The sequence below is a fragment of the Cheilinus undulatus genome, linkage group 17 (assembly GCF_018320785.1).
Source record: "Cheilinus undulatus linkage group 17, ASM1832078v1, whole genome shotgun sequence".
Lineage (NCBI taxonomy): Eukaryota > Metazoa > Chordata > Actinopteri > Labriformes > Labridae > Cheilinus > Cheilinus undulatus.
Window position 1 is genome coordinate 11373193 of NC_054881.1, and position 17791 is coordinate 11390983.

At 37.4% G+C, this 17791-nt stretch overlaps 1 protein-coding gene across 1 annotated transcript; it reads right to left on the minus strand.

Moving 5' to 3' along the window:
- Positions 1 to 3810: 3810 nt before the first annotated feature.
- On the minus strand, positions 3811 to 17405 carry lhx3 (LIM homeobox 3). Its single transcript, XM_041811491.1, has 6 exons — positions 17233 to 17405; positions 14145 to 14316; positions 13728 to 13930; positions 8163 to 8314; positions 6967 to 7138; positions 3811 to 4892 (listed from the first exon to the last, which is right to left on the minus strand). Exons 1-6 carry the CDS (start codon positions 17327 to 17329, stop codon positions 4459 to 4461), a joined length of 1230 nt encoding a protein of 409 aa, XP_041667425.1. The 5' UTR covers positions 17330 to 17405; the 3' UTR covers positions 3811 to 4458.
- Between the last annotated feature and the right edge of the window lie 386 nt (positions 17406 to 17791).

The window sequence follows — 17791 nt, forward strand, 5'->3', positions numbered from 1 at the left end:
ATCTTAGAAAATGTCTTTGTCAAATTCCCAAGAAAATTAGGCCTTAAGTAACTGTAATGTGTAACACTGGTCATCAGACTCTTTGAATAAGACTTGCACCTTATATTGGACATTACATCTTGTTCAAAAAAACACATGTAGGCCTTAATAAGTGGGGATGCTGAGCATCCACACCATTGATTTTTGCGTCAGCCGTTTTTTTTATTATTCTCCTTTCACGCCAGCTATCTCCTTCTTCATACTTTGTCTTATCGACACTGTTTAAACTTTAAAAAATTCAGTTACTTCGTCATTCGACTGCTATGACTTTTCTCATTTCTAGCTTTTATAATGTTTAAAATATAGCTATTTTCATACTTTTAAAAGCTATTTTTATGCTTTTTCAGCCATTGAATGCAATTTTCATCTACTTTTAGGCCAAAATCAGCTATTTTCGTGCTTTTTAAGCTATTTCTATGCTTTTTCAGCCATTGAATGCCATTTTCAGCTACTTTTAGGCTATTTTCCAGCTTTTTTTGCTATTTTCAGCTATTTTAAGGATACTTTCAGCTATTCTTAAGCTATTTTCTGCTATTTTTAGGCTACTTTCAGCTATTGTTAGGCTATTTTCAGCTTTTTAAAGCTACTTTCAGCTTTTCTTATCCTTTTTAGCTATTGAATGCCATTTTCAGCTACTTTTATGCCAATTTCTGCTATTTCATGCTATTTTTATGCTATTTTCAGCTATTTTTGTGTTTTAGGCTATTTTCAGCAGTTCTTCCACAATTCAGCTCTCAGCGTCCCCACGCAATTTCAGCTGAAATTGCAATTTTGATCTAGTTCCAATTGCTGCATTGGTAGTGAGGTTTACCCATAATCTATTCAGGCCTCTTTTTTGTTTACTTGTATATCTTGAAATCAAATATTTATCTGGACTTTTCAAGTTGACGTGGCTGAAGAACAGTGAAGTGACATATTTTGACCAGAAATTTGTCAGATATATAAGACTGGAGTCTGGCTCTCCCTGACCTCAAACACAAACCCCCAGGTAAAATGACAAAGGCAGGTATGTATAGGAGATTAACACAGCCTTTCACACTTCACTCTCACCGCCTTTCTGTCTTTACCAAACACTTCTTTGGGTCGAGTTACACACCTGTCGCTTCGCTGGGCAACGGTGATACCTGCCACTCAGCTGGAAGGATTGGGCTGAATTTCCTGTCTGGGGTTCCTTTTCTTGTTTAGGGAACCTGAGGAGCAAAGCTGAGCGGGCGGCCAGTCAGGGGTGGAAGTTAGAGGCTGTACTCTGGAAGAAAAGGTTGGAAGACAGCTGGATATTCAATTCATACATACTACACTGTACAGATCTGCATTTAGACTTACAAGGATGAACAATCAGACACATATGCATGCACCAAATATCTTTTATTTGTGATCTAAATGATGAGAAATGCAATGCTGTGCACCTGAAAATGACGGTCATTTTTTTCCTTTTAGTTTTTTATTTGAGACTTTAAATTATGAGGTGTCTTACAAGGCCCAAAACAAACTACAAACTTGAAATTTATCAGCAATAATTCTTCTTTAAGACTCATTAACTCAAAGCTAAAAAAAGTTTCTATACTCCTGAACAGTCAGATTGAACCACACAGGGATTTTTGCCTCCATACACTGTACATAAGGCCATTAAAGAAGCAAATACATAAACACACAGGAGCACACACCCATACTACACGCTCATGCACGCGCCCACCTACACATATACTGTTTAATCTACTTAATTGAACCTGACTTTGAATAACTAAACAAATGAGGAAATTCACAAGGGGCACTTGATCCCTTCTCGGCTAATGGATTGGAGATTCCTTTCCCATCGGGCCGTTTGGGCAAACAAGAGCCAGTAATCTCTGAATTGATGAGTTGACTCTCTGTCTGCATCAAATTTCTCCACTAAAGAGCTGTTGAACCCCTGATGTGTTGGTAGTTAGCCAGAGACTCAATTTGCAGACTGGAGGCTTGCTCAGGTTTCAGAATCAGCACTGATACATGCTATAGATGAGAGAGATGAATGTATAGGATCAATGCTGCAGGATATGGATGGTTAGTTGGCTTATGAAGAATTACTTTAAATACATGCAAAAAGGAATGGTCATACTTATTTCAAATGTATCATAATTCTTTAAATGCAGCTATTTAAAGACAAACTTCCTCCTGGTAGTGCAGAATTCTTCATTTTGAAGCTATAGTAGCCTCCACTCTTCTTGGAAGGGTTTCCGTGTTAGTCAACTTAGTCTTGAAAAAAAGCATGTCAACATTTAAAGGACAATCAAAATCAAAGTTGTTGATAAATGTTGAACTATGTGTTGTTCTTTTACCTTAAGTCTCTAAAAGTAATATAGGAGGTAGAACTCTCAATTTTCAGACCCATCTGCTTTCATCTATGGGAGGTGGATACCCAGTCTGATGCAATCTCTACTTTTAAAGTTAGGTTTGAGAACTTAGTTAGGGGTTATTTCGGGCTTGGACCATCCCCTAATTATGCTCCTACAGGCTAAGACTGAGGAGGGCCTCGATACACCTGGGTCCTGTCTCCTCCTCTCTTCCTTCATTTTTAAGTATTGATGTTATTGATAACTGGTGACAAAATTAACACTATGCTTAACCAAACTAGCAACATCTTGACTTCGTTTTAGCATTTTGCTTGCACAAAAACATCAGTAAATGTTGAACAATGCCTGTTAGCTCAAGGCACCAAAAGTAATATGGGAGGTAGGGAGGTCAATTATCTCCCCACTCAGCTTTTATCTATGGGAGGTACACCCTCTACTTCACAGAGTTGGTCTAAAACTTTACTTTTGATAAACCCTATGGTGAGGATAAGTTCAGGCTTATACTAGCCCCTCGTAGCTGCTATAGGATAAGACTACAGAAGGACATACAGCAAGTTCCTGCTTCCTTCTCTGTTCCACTGTTTGCATGTATTGGTGTAAATTAATATCACTGGCAAAATTAACGTCATGCAAAACAAACAAACAAAAAAACTGCGTGACTCAGTCTGAGCATGTCATCACCAAGTCATCAGTAAATGTTGACAAATGCCGTTGGTACCTTAGGTCTCCAAAAGTAATACGGGAGGTAGACCCTTTAGTTATCAGACTTCTCTCTTTTGTCTTTGTTGGAGGCATGCATCTTTTCTACTTTTAAAACTTGCTTTTTGACCAAACCTATGGTGCGGGCAGGATTAGGTCAGCCCCCAGTTTAGCTGCTATAGGCTTAGACTACGACATGCATTCTCCTATTAACAGTTGTTGCTTAATTTAAATCGTTTTGGATTTTTTTGTGCTTTCGTCTCATCTTATCAGTTATTAATGCTAAAATCATACTGTTAGTTTGACTATTTGTGTTGTAATATTGTAAACCTGTGTTTTTTTTCTGGCTGTATTTCTCTTTATTCAAGTTTCTTGGCTCAGTTAGTCAAAGCAGATGGCAGTTTATAGGTTGGGTTATTCACAAGGTTTCTGCCTGTTTAAAGGAAGTTTTTGACTCCTACTTTTTTGCTCATTTTTTGGCTCTTTTCTTAAGTGTCACTTAGTTTATACTTGTTGTTTTACATAAATAATCTTGACATTCAAATAATTTCATACTCACAATGTTATAGTCCAACCAAAAAGCACTGAACCAGGTTTTAATTTAGGTGACAAATTTATTAAAGTCCTGTCATTTATCAGGAATCATCATCATCATCATCATAACCAGAAGGAATAAATAAGACATAAAACGTTTTCCACATAAACAAACATATACATCACAACCCGAGTGCTACAGCTTATTCTTTCTCCAAGGTTGTTTTTTAGGCAGAACAAAACGAACGAGATACATCTGAGAAACACACAAATGCATAGAAGTAATTGGACCCCTAGGTACCATTTAAGACAACATCTACATTTATGCCTATATCCCTGTTTAAGAATGTACAAAGTCCTCGTATCTGGGTTTCTTCTTCGTGTCCAAGAAGGGGCTTGTATAAAAATAAAGTCTCCACAATGATAAACCATTATATTTATATATTTATATAGACATTTGGCAACAACCAGACATTAAGAGAACTCAATTCTGCACCTGAAAGCAGTGTAGAAAAAAAAAAAAAGTGATGAGAATAAAAAGCAGGAGTTGGTGGAAATCCAGAAACAAATGTCCAAAATTTTCTGAGTCTCAGTCAGTCTCAAAAATGTCCAGAAATAAAATTACGATGGATTTTTTGCCCTAAATATGTTTTATCTACTGAAGGACTGTTGTAGGCCAAGTGCTTTAATGAAGGATGTTCTCTCCATTCCGATCATAGATGATAAATGAACCTCTTCATCAGTGGGATCCAAGAAAATGTCTTGTCCTTTACACGATCAGTCCTGGTTGACTATTTTCCAATTCCTGAAATTATAAAAGGAAATAAAAGAAGTCCAACTTTTCGCCGATGACCAATCAAAACTGCCCATGGTCAACTTCATCCAACCAGGATGCAGGACTGGCGGGAAAGTCTGGGTATCCTCCGCTGCTGCCGGTGGACAGGTCCGAGCTGGGGCCATTAGCAGCCCCCATAGAGACCCTCACCGCAGGGTTAATCCCAGGCGCGCCTCCCTGGGTCAAGACTGACAGGCCAGAGTCGGGGTAGACTAGGCTGGAGATGAGTGGCTGGTGTCTCGGTAGCCCCTGCAGGGATCCTGGCGACTGTGGGAGGCCGTAGGGGCTGTTGGATCGGATGTCGTGGAACTGGTCCTGAGGGGGGATGACGCCATGCTCCAGAGGGAAGGAGCCGTGGTTGTTGCCCCCCTGGCGGCCCCCCATGGCTGGAGAGGACTCGCTCAGGCTGCTGTAGATGCCGTTGGTGAGGCCAAGCTCAGACATGGGTGGTTCATCTGTGCAACAAGGACAAAAAACAAGAAGGTGTTTGTTACTCTGACTGATTTATATTATACAAAATGAAATTTCTACAAAGAAAAACACTATTTTCTATAATTTGTCTCTTTTTTGCACCAGGCGGAGGTAGGAATCCTTTTGAATTAATACTTTACAACTTTGCGATTAGCAGCAGAGCTCAGATACTTGCTCAGATGGCTCTCACCCATCATTAGTGACTCCTATATTAAATGAAATACAGCACGAAGAAAGTAAGCTAGCACTTAGGGAAACTATGAAAAAGTCTGTGGAGGCATTCCAGTGACTGCATAGTGCTACCAGCTAGCTAGTGAGTTGCAATTTTGTATCTCGTCTAACCACAATTACTCAAACTATTCACATTTCTCAAAGGACCAGATCTTTAGAAATTATTATATTTGACTGATTAGTATCAGAATAAAATCTGCTAAATGTAAACTCAGCGCATATAATTCTTGACTACAGAAGCCCTAAGAAAACATGCATCAATACATTTTATTTTACTGTGTCAAGTAAACAAGTAAATTCTAGTTCTTTTCTCAAGATCTCAACTGATCTATAGACATGCAGCTTCATCAACACAAAAATCTGTTTTTCACTCTGCTTTTAAATTCAGAACCATGAATCCCTTGACACTCATCATTATACATCAAAGCTGGCTGGCACAGAGGCATTATAAACACCACATCAGTTTCTTTCTCTCTATAAATTCTGGCCAGCTGATTCCAATTATCACCTCCCAGCTCCTACAGTCAATCACAGCTTTCTCTCACAATACAGAGGTCCATTTAAATATGACGTACTTCTCACTAATCCCTGCTTGCATTAATGCTGATGCACCATGCTTCTGCTATTGCTGGCAAAGCTTCACCTCCTCCACCCCAGCTGCCTCCTTTATAGCATAAAGCTTTACATATGTTGCACCTTCATATTCAGATTCATGCTACAATGAATCAACTGCTTTTGAACTAACTTTATTGTATTCAATACATATTGCCATCGAATTGAATTGAATCATACGAATTGTCATGAAAATGGGGATTTCTAGCAATGCGCTTTTGAGTCTTTGCCATCTAGTAAAACTGTAGATCTATTTTGCCATCAAATGGAAAAATGTATGACAAGAGTGTCTCTGACTGAAATTAACTTAATACAGGAAAACCAGCATTGTTGTTCAAAGAAGGGCACATGTGTAAAAATATCAATGATGGCTCCATTCTACTTCAGTCACTAAGTTTACATATACACTTAATTTAAATTATAGCTCAGTTAGGCCATTTAAATGGATTAATGTCCCTGTCCCAGTACACAAGCATCAGTGGGATTCCATTTATTGATGGAAGTATGTCCAACTCTGCTACAGTGGATGGTGCTATCTTCTCTTGTTGACCTAGTACATCACATATCAATAAACTGGCCAACAAGTTAAAAAGTTGCAAACTGGTTTTATGTTGAATAATGAAAACATGAATGTGTTTTCCGCTCTGTACATTTCACAATAGGCTTTAATTTTGGTACAAATGGGATGCATTCTATCCTTGGTGCTTATGGTGATATCCAAAGCCTTAGCTTTCTTCCTTGCTGTTGTTCAGCTTCAGGATCAAAGCCCAATGTGGGAGCTGTGGAGCATGCACAGGATGCCTGGGCCAGTTTGAGGCAGATTATGGTGTATACGTGCAGGTGTCCATCAGCTCCTGACCCTATTATCCCCGCATTTTGGTCGTTAATTGAGAGATTTGATTTAGTATGATTTCATTTAAGCTGATGTTTTTTCAGATATCTTTTTTGGAATTAGACACTGGATAGAGAAAAACAGTGAGAAAGAAGGAGAAATGCCATCCAGGACAGGCACCTCAGGTCAGATTTGAACCCAGGCCGCCTGCTTTAGGGACACAGTCACAATAAACTGACTTCTTTTACCATCATATGAACAGACCAAACGCCAGAGCTATAATGTTGAATGCTGGCTCCATCTGTTAAGTCTCACATGAACAATATAATGGAAAATAGCTGGGATTATGTCCATATTGTCTTCTACTGTGTGCTTAACTCTACCTGTAAAGGACACCTCAGCATCGCTGTCCATGCCCTCCTCCTGGATGCTGTCTTTGTCAGATTTGGAGCTTCCTCGTGATCTCTTCATGTTGCGGAAATACTGCCCCCACCTCTGCCGCCCGGCGTCTTTCTTCAGCCTCTTCTCTTTAGCTCTCCTGTTCTGAAACCAAACCTGAATGGTTGAAAGAAGAGATGTCAAATGTTAAACACTGTCTGAATTTTCTTACCTGATATAAATCAAAAGTAACAGCTGCAGCAAAACACAACAAAATGCTACCTTACCCAATTACATTTAGATGCCTAATTCACTTCATCTGTAGCCTTTACTGATACAAATAACTCCAGATGTTTTTAAGTCAGCATGCACCCCAGTCAAAATCCCCTACATCCACCTCCCTCTGCGCCTTCCTTGCTGCACAAAAGGCGCTTCTAAGGATTAAAACTAAATTAATTTTCAAGGACTGTCTGGACTCTGCTTCACTCCTCCTTGAGTCTAAGAATGAGACTCAAACGGTGACACTGACCTGTAATCCTGGGACCAGCATCCCTTGCTCCTGATTTATCACACATTTAATTAACTTCCCCGACAGCTACAAGTTGTCCTCACCCCTGGGTGCAGACAGGTTAGCACAGTTCTGCTTTAAATTACTCTACTAACTTTTGATCTGAACTCTAAATTAAAGCTCGCACTTAAGAAAACACAAAATGTAGCCGTAAACAAAACCTGCGTGCTAATATTAATGAATAAACGCCCTGCTAATTTCATCATACACACTCCCAACAAGCCTAAGAAGCAGTTTTACATTCTCCTTAATGATATTCCGCCCTGAGTGAACCCTCTTCACCCCGTCCCTTTCTCTGAATAATGAGCAGCATTTTAGAGGCTTCCATCTCTACTTTTGTCCTTGCAAATAAAACAATATATATGACCAGCAGCACCCAGCACCCTTATGTGGCTCCTCAGCAGCAGACAATATGCGAGGGGCCCCTCTTAGCATTGTTAACGAGCTTGCACTTAAACCGTGCTGACTTTCATGTGGACTTCATTTTACTCCATCAAGCCGTAAATTCCCCCCCAACACACATCGATGCTTCCTGGTACAGTGGGCTGGTGCCAGTTCAACCACAATAGTCCCTCTGATAATGCAGTCAAGACACTAATGGAATAGCTCTTAATGGATAATAATATACTTTACCTGCACAACCCGCATATCCAGCCCTGTCTCTGATGAGAGCTGTTCCCTGACGTGGCGGGCCGGTTTGGGGGAGTTATTGTAGGCGTTCTTTAGCGTTTCGAGCTGTTTAGCTGTGATGGTCGTTCTCGGTCTTTTTGCAGTGGAGTCTGCTTCTGTAAAATGAAGGAAAAACAAGAAAATGTAAGAAAATGCTGGATAGTTGTTGTGGCAAAAAGTTAGCTCCTGTTAGGAACTTTTGGTGTGTGTTGTTATTAGCGCCCCCTGTGGACAAAACAGTCGTCATAGATCTTTTCTGATATCGTACTGTGAAAGTCTAAGTTGTGCTATTCTTTGCTTATATATTACTCACTAACTGTGTGTAGCATCTACCCCCCAGCAACGGTTTTCAACACCAAAAATGACGATAAAGAAAACAGTCAATCTTGTTGCTAATGGTTTTCCTTGCTTTTGTGTTTCATAGGGGTATCAGTATTACTTTAGGCTTGATTCAAAGCCTTAAAAAAACTCCTCACAGGAGCTTAAAACAGGGAGAAAGCCCTCTAGGTTTGAAAATGGAGGTTTACATATTAAATATACATGGCGACAGTCTAACAAATTGTGATTATCTTTACAATGATTTTTTTGTTGTGCCAAATTCTGCAACTAATACCATCAAAAACACAATAAAAATTTTGCATAAACAAGATATTTTGCCTTCGATATTCCCTCAACATTATAAAGTACTTGTTTTTTTTTCCCTTTGTATCAAGAAAATCCATGTAAAAAGCACACGTCTGATGTCTGATGCCCTTCTGGCAGCACTTCTGAACATAAAAATCTCCTCACAAGGGTTTTAAACTGGAGGAAAGTCCATAAGTCTTAAGACAAAGTAGGAGATTTGCTTATTTGCTTATCATATATACACAGTTACGATAATAAAGTTGCACTTCTAAAAAAAGTGTTGACAATTTTGTTGCTCATGGTTTATTTAGTTTGTACTTTGGAGGCTTTAGTATTAATGGAGACCTGTTTCATGAGCGGCTAAAAACTTTTCATGATAGGACCTTTAATTTTGAGAGAAAGTCCTTTAATTTTAAGATGAAATGACATTCACATATTCAAATATAGTCTAAAAGTTGTCCTTTTAATTTGTAACTTGTTTGTTATTGTTGTGCTTTAACAGAACTGTTTTTAAAAACAAGAGAGACTATGCTATCAATATTCTCTGCAAATTATAATGCACTTGTTTTATGTTTTTTTTTTTTTTTTTTTTACTTAGTAACAAGAAATTCTCTGTTGAAACACGTCTGACCCCCGGCAGTGCTTCTGAACATTAAAAAAATTAACATAACAGAAATTACCCTTATTAATACAAATAGTCATATTTGCTTTTGTAAGTAGAAGAGTGGAATAAAGATTTATTCAGTCATGTTTCATAACAACCTAAAAACATGTAACAGGAGCTTTAAATTAATGGTAGTGCCCTTTAATTTCAAGACAAAACAGAACATTCACTTATTAAATAGACACATAACAACCTAAAGATGGTATAGTTTTTTTTTTACACATTTATCTCAGTGTCAGGTGCTAAAACACATTAGTATTCCAGTATGTTAAAATATAACCAACAAAAAACTTCACATTAATAGTAACGTGAAAATCATTATGTACTTGTTTTTGTAGGCTGGTAACACAAAACTTGTGTTTAACACATTGTCTGATGCCTACCCCCTCTACAGTGTTTAAACATCAAAAATAAAATATAGAAGTAAGTAATCTTGTTCTCATGGTTGTTTTTGCTTTTATACTTCATAGACAGGTTTCAGGATTAATTTAGGCCAGTTTCATAAAAATCCTCACAGGAGCTTTAAATCAGCGGAGGGTCCTTTAATTGAAAGATAAAATGTAAATATACACATTTAAAGTGGTAAAGCAATCATTTTTAATACTCATAAATATCCTTGTCTAATTTCAAACAAACATTATTGATAATATGATAAAAATACTACTCTCCCAAAGAGAGATCTCCTCAATAAATGTTCTGTAAACCATAATACATCTCTATTTTGGGTCTAAAACGTGACAATCTGTGATAAAACACACATCCAGACCAACTAATACTGTAAAAGCAGCTAATATAATAAACAACTTTTTAATGTCCCATAAATGGATAACTTCCCCTCTGCCTATAAACTAAAGTCTGGCATCCTGTGCGTAATTGCATCATGTCGGCGCATCTGTTGGCCAGCGCAGCAAAAATACAAAACCATCATCCCAGTGGACACCGCCCAAGTAATTGCGCCCTCTCATTAGCAAAATAAACGTGTGTGTTTTTAGTGAAAACTTAGCTGCATAAATCCACACTTGGTGGTGGAGGGCAGTAAATTCAAACAAACAGATGGGGAGATAAAACTCAACCATGGACAGTCGGCCCCAGCAGGAGGAGCAGAGCATGCTGGGAGAATCAGTAAAGCTAATGTGTTGTCTGTTGATATTATGAGGCTTCTAATGTTGATGTTTTAGGGGTTGTTAATGTTGGAAAAATGAATAAAATGGCAGGGGTTATTCCAACACAACATATTTAAGTGTATGAAAATAATGTGTATACTATTTTACACACACACACAGCCTACAGTATATCTGCTAGTAAAATGCTCAGAGTGTTAAAATTGTATGGTTGTTTGTTTTTTATTTCATACATTTTAGCTATAATGTGAATACAGTATGATGATTACAGTTATGTTTTAGGAGTTTGTAAACCGATTTCTAATCAACTTTTAATGAGAAATAATGTGATTCCTTACAAGAAAAACAGTGGAAATTGGAGTTACTTCCTATGGGTGCTTGGAAATTATTAACAGAAGTTATTTTTGGGTAAATAAGTGAAGTATAACACCTGCCAGGAAGGAGGTTTTTGCTCAAGTCTTTTTCATTTAGATATTTAAAATGCAAATTTATAGACATTTTAAGACTCCTTTCTTATGGTTTGACTTTTATGGGTTGTAAATAAAATTCTTTATTTATATTTAATGTATTCTCACACATTTCAATAATGTATAATCCTGTTTTCTGTAATATACACCTTTTGTTTAAATGTAAATACTGTAAAAAATATCTACATCATGTAATTCAAACCATCTTTTATACTAATGTGCATTTATTGTCTATCATTCAGCATCATTTACACTCCTTACCATTGCTCTATTTTCTTACACAGATGGGTATATTAGTCCTTATGTTTCATGTCAAATGTGAGCTTAAAAATAACATTTTGCATTAATGCTTTTATTAAGAGCAAAGCTATACTCTTGTCAATTCCTTAAATCTGTAAACATACTTATTCTGAACAGCCTTACACGACACGTGTGTTTTTACACCACTTTTGTCCAATTAAAGTTGGGTTAAAGTTTGGCCAATACCAATAGTGATGTTAAAAAAATTAATTTAGCAGATGTTTTTCTCCCATCAGTTCTTTGGATCAGAGTTTGTCCAAAAGGTGACATCTTTTGCCAAATCAAAACAAAAAAACCCTCCTCTTTGATTCAGCAGTTTAGTGAACTAGATGCCAGAGTTGATTAGACACATCAGATAAACTTTATCTACTGACATACAGTGTTAATTTAACTGAAACTATGACTTAAAATGTTCGTAGACAGCCTTTTATTCCATGACAAAAACTGGACTAAGACAAACAAAAATAGATCTGTGATGACTAAAACTGACAAAAACTAAGTTTAGTTTTCATCAGGATGACTAAAACTAGATTAAAATGTAATGTAGTTTTCGTTGGACATTCACAATCTGTGATATTTCCCCACTGTGGGTAAATCTGTCAAAAAACACAATTCAGCTGTAGCTATTCTGCCTCTCAGCGGTAGAAAGCAGGGACCCCAGGTTTGGCAGAGTGCATAGAACACACTAACATGACTTGGTGCCAGATTTAGGCAAGAAAATAAATGCTCGGACTGAAATAAAGACTAAAATGTGAGGATTTTTTATGGACTAAAACTAGACTAAAATGCTTTGAGTTTTCATCAACTAAAACTAAAAGGATAGAAATGACTAAAATGTGACTAAAACTAAAATGCATTTCATTTAAAGACTAAAACTAAGACTAAATTTAAATATAGCTGCCAAAATTAACACTGCTGACTTGTGCACATGCCTCTTTATTTACCGTTGTCTGGAAGGGTCTGATAACGGCTGATTCAACTGTTAAATTGATGCAGGTGCATACCTGGTTCCTATTATGTGCTCTAGTGCTGCATAATGAATGTAAATACAATCACAATGTCAGGCTGAATAATTACACAATCACACTAAAAGGTGTGATTATTTTGTATTAGGCAGTGCTTGAAAGGTTTACAACAATTCCTGCAGAAAGGCCTTTAAGTTTACAACAGTATCACTATTGCACTTTTTAGAAGTACCTTTTATTTTTGGGACAATGTAGTTATTTTGATATTAGGACAGTAAAAACTTGCTATTTGTTGATGCCTTTTGTATGTTTGAGTTGAAAAATACACACTTCAAAGCTATCATTGTTCTCTGCCTTTTCCTTGATCTTCAAATAAGTAGACTCTCAACCATTTAGGTATTATCATAAACACAAATCATAATACCGTCCATTATTTTCAGTGGCCATTAGTGTCTTCATTGGTATACACGATTCATGTTTTGCACTTGCACATTTTTACCAAACTGTGCTTTACTAAGTTGTTTTTATGCATGCTTCTACACATATGACAAAGCACTTTGAAACCACCCGCTTTATTGTACTATACACATTAAACAACATTAGGTTATTTCTCATGTAATTCATTTGTATTATTAGCTTTAAAGTGTTTCATAATCTATATTCCCTCTGTTTTATTTCTGTCTTATTCCAATCTTAAGTCTTAAATTTTGACCTTTTACCACCTTACCTTCTGTTTTTTCTTATTCTGAATTCCTCAGTTTATCAGTGCCTGTTTTTACCAAGTTTTTTTTTGTATTTACGTATTTTATAATGTGCATGGATGGGGGGGTTGTGTATTTGTATGTAAAGCACTTTGTGCTACATTATCATTGTATTATCATGTAAGTGCTAAACGAATAAAATTTAATTGATTGTTTGAAATTGCTATTGTGAATAAAAGTAAAAATAACAGTTTGAATCTTTGAAAAAAAAGTATTTTTATGATTTTAAGAAGCATTTCATCTGAAGATTCGGCATTATTTTGCAGATTTGGGTATTTTAAATGTGACCACATAATGCATAATAATGACACACTATTCATACACACACACACCCTTTCTCTCCCATACACCCATGTCTCTCTTTTTCTGCACACATTCCATCTCCACAACAATAAAAGTTATGAAGGCTGATTACATCCTGCAGCAGAGTGCACGTGCTATCGATCGGTTGGCGCGAAACGACGCAATTAGCGCAGGTAGGTCGGAGTTTATGAGTGACCTCATTGTCATGTCAAAATAAAAGCCCCTACTTAAAAACAAGTCTGGAACGTCATATTTTAGAAAATAAAAGCAGCAAATGACTCGAGATAAAGATTTTTAGTCTGTGTGTTTTCTGCTCTCTCTCACCTCTCTGCTTGGCGGTCTCGTAGTCGGCCTTACACACCAGCCTGCTGTCCTCCATCAGGTAATACTCGTCTCCTGTAGCCAGCTGCCTCTTGCACACGATGCAGGCGAAGCAGTGCAGGTGATAGACGAAGTCCTGCGCCCTCCTCACCACCTGTGTGGGCGGGATGCCCTGCTGACACGCTGCGCACTTGGTCCCGAATCTCCTTTGAGGGAAGTTGACGGGTTCCATCAGTATATGACACACACACACGTTGGCAAGATACTTTTCAAGTTTATTAACAGTTCAAATAACAGGATTGTAACTTTTAAAATCCTTTTATCAAAAAGTTGAAACACTTTGGGCAACCGTTAACAACCTTTTTAGATTCCTTATGACGCTGATGTGATTGTAAACAATAAGACTGTAAAGTTGCTCACTTGAAGAAGTCGTCCTTGCAGTAAACACTGTCTCCTCTGCTGAAACATTTCTCGGCCAGCTGAGCCTGACAGTCGCTGCACTTGAGACACTTGCTGTGCCAGTGTCGATCCAACACTTTGAGGATGAAACGATCCACGATGTGCTGATTACAGCCCGCGCACACCGGGATCTCTGCAGACACAGCGGGATAAATGAGTTAGTTCATTACATATTCCATATGTCACAAGGTATGGAGACACACCTGAGTTTACACACAGCGCTAAAGTGACCAAACAGTCATCACAATATCCAGAGCAGTGCGTAATTACGCACTGATTTAGTTTTTATTGTCATCATTTTACTTATTTATCGTTTAATTCTTTTTGTGCTTTTGTGTTCATTTTTTTCTCTTATTTGCTGTGACTTTATTAAACAGTTAATTTAAATTTAAAATCAAATTGAAGTGAATAAAATAGAACTGGGAGAGCGTTCATCGCCACCACATGAACCTCTCTGTTGTTTTCGTTCCACAAATCACAACAAAAAAAAATACATTTTGAATGTTTTTATCCTATAAATGTGGATCTATAACACTGATATGATAAAACAATGCAGCTTGGTCCATTTTCTCCTCCGACAAATTAATGATGGGAAAAGGGGGCGTGGTCGGCGATTGCATCAAAGAAACAGCCTTCATTAAGGCTAAGCTTTGCATTGCTGCACTCCAGCACCAAACCAGAGAATATCAGAGAAATATGAATATTATTCGCAGCTTTAAAAGAAAATAACATTAAAATTAAAGCGAGAAAAAAAAGCAAAGAAAGAAAAGCTTGAGCTACAGACGCGTGCAGCTACAGGGCAGCTTAGATGAAATAAAAGAGGCGTTTCCCATCATGTAAGCACGAGACCGTCATGGAAGAATGTGTTTTTTTAAATAACAAAGATAAAATATGACACTAATCTTTAAAATAAAAAAAACTGTTTGTGCAAATCTACATGTAACCTCAAATATTTTTATAAAATTATTAATTTTTATAATTAATACTCTTAAATTGTGAGTCACCTCACCAGCAGATGATCAATTTAAAGGAATATCAAATAAAAGAATCAGCATCTGACTTTTCATGTCAGTTCACTGTCCTTTTTGTTGAACAGGTAAATTCATGTGCTTTAAGTTTAACTTTGAAGAAGCTCAAAAAAAGGATGTCTTTATATTAAATGCTTAAAAATAAAAATTATAATCACCCTGACTTAAGGTATAAATGCCATAGTTATAAAAATATAATCTCATCAAATTGAGCTAATTAATGGAGCAGCAATAGTAAATATAGAAAACATGTTAAACATGAAATAATATTCAGAAACATCATATTTCAGTGATAAAGAATGAAAGAACGGTTCACTGATGATCAGTGTAAACTGAGTTATGGTGAGTATTGATAGTTGGATTTTGTTTATTTGTGGTCGTCTATATTTTTTTGGTGATATGAATGTGCCAGTCTTACATAGCTGGACATAAATTTTGTGAGTAAAGAATGAGAACTCCATAAGTTCTTCACTTAATCAACATTTCAAACACTCTGTTAATGCTTTCTGCTTTACTTGCCTATGTGGTACATTTTTTGGAATAAACAAACACATAAAATGAGGAAAATTGAAGGCTAATAATAATAAGTTTAATTTAATTTATTTCTGAAACACTGAGGGATTATCAGACATGAATTTGCATTACCTACATTATAAGGGGTGTGTAGGTAAATGAAAATAAATGGTGTGATCAAAAACCTTGGATACAGAAGTATAATATTAGAATTTTAGTTTTCCTTATGACCTGAAATATGCTAGAATGTGCTCTGTTATTGTATTTAAATAGAATATACAGTACTTACACATCTGAGCATATATACATGTGTGAGTGTCTGTTGTTTCTTAGTAATATATCTGCACATCTATGCTTTTTGAAAATAATTTAAAAAAATCCAACTGTGCAGACCAAAATGTCATAATTTTAGAAAAAGAAATCAATTTAAGGGGTTAATCTACTGCAGTGCAATAAAGGGAGGAATAATGGAGTCCTTAATAATTTACGTAATACTGATTTTAAACAGTAAAATTGGATTGGAAGAATTTTCCCCAGAGCAGCAATGGTCAGTCCAGACAGTGTAATATGTGATGCAATAGTAAACCCAAGTAAAAAATACACCAAGTACAGTTAAGGACGCCTAAAATGCCAGGTAAGAAGCCACCAGGCCTCTTTATTACTAATTAAAAGAGGCTCAACCACTTCATATTCCATCCGTGCAAGGAATCGCGTTCCTTTTGTTCTGCTGTGGACAGCCATGAATCATGAATGAACGTTTTCTTCTTGCATCAGCAGCACAAAGTGTGGTGGGCCCCGCCACGTCAGGAACAGGTGTATACAGCTCATCATTAATTCAGAGCGCTCTGTAAAACTGGAGAGCTGCGGCCTGTTAGTCTCACGGTACAAACCAGAGAGGTGTCCGAGCTATTAGCTCACATCAGGACCAAACCAGGGGGGTTTCACCCTTAAAAAGGCCTAAAATAACCAGAAATAGCCATTTTTAAATTTGGAGAAGGTGAGGGCTGATGCATGAATTATCACTTCCCTAAAATATGTCTGTGTTGGAAGTATGATGAAAATTAATGAAAGCTCAAAATGCGTAAAAGAAACGTCACATTAAAACAGAAGAAGCCAAGCAACGTCTGTTTAACCTTCCAAAAACAATGCACTGAATATAAAATATAGCCTACAATAAAAGTTGTGAGACAATTTTAATATGTGGGAAAAACCTAATGCGTAAAAGTTGCGTTAACGCCGAGTGATGGAGCAACAAAAATGGCACGTGCTATCCGGTTCAGCCACGCAGAAATCTGCCAAAATTAAAAGACTGCAAATTATAGCATCAATCATCCATATAGAGGTTACTGTGTCTCATACTCAGCTAAAGCTGTATCAAAAGACAGCAACAGGCGCACTAAAGGCCTATAAAGACAGAACACACTTGTGGTTACATGCTACACATAAGAAGTAGTGAAATATAAGCAGTGCAAAGACGAATAAATCAATACTGTTGGGCTTCAGGTTACCTTTCCGTAGCTCCTCACTGTGTGACAGCAAAGCGAGGAGCATCTCCGTGTTATTTGGAGCCTCTTTCGGAGAACTGCGCTCACCGTTTCCATCCATTTCTCATGATTTCCCCCTCACATTAATGCAAACTTTCCACGTCTTTAATCCACGCAAAAGAGTAGGTGTTTCTGCGTTCAGCGCGAGCCCCACCAGAGCGGACACAAACGCGCGCGCGAGTGAGTGTGAGCAGTGGTACTGGCGTTGCCTGGAGTTTGTGTCTGGACTGTTGTTGGAGCTCGTGCAGGATTACGCTGCGCCGTTTCCTGGGCGACAGGCAGATAGATTAACATCAGCTGCCGAGCGGCGGGAGAACCCGGAAGAAGATGGACAAGAGCTGAGAGGAGAGGCCAATAACGTCTCAGTGTGCAGTGGCCTTTTACTGTAGCTCATCGCCGTCACACCACTTATAGAAACAAAGTAAAGTGTTATTTCTTTACACTGACTTGAGGCCTGCTGTAGTAAAATGGTGGTAATCTTATCAAATCAACATTTTCGTGTATTTCTGTGTTTACAGGGAAG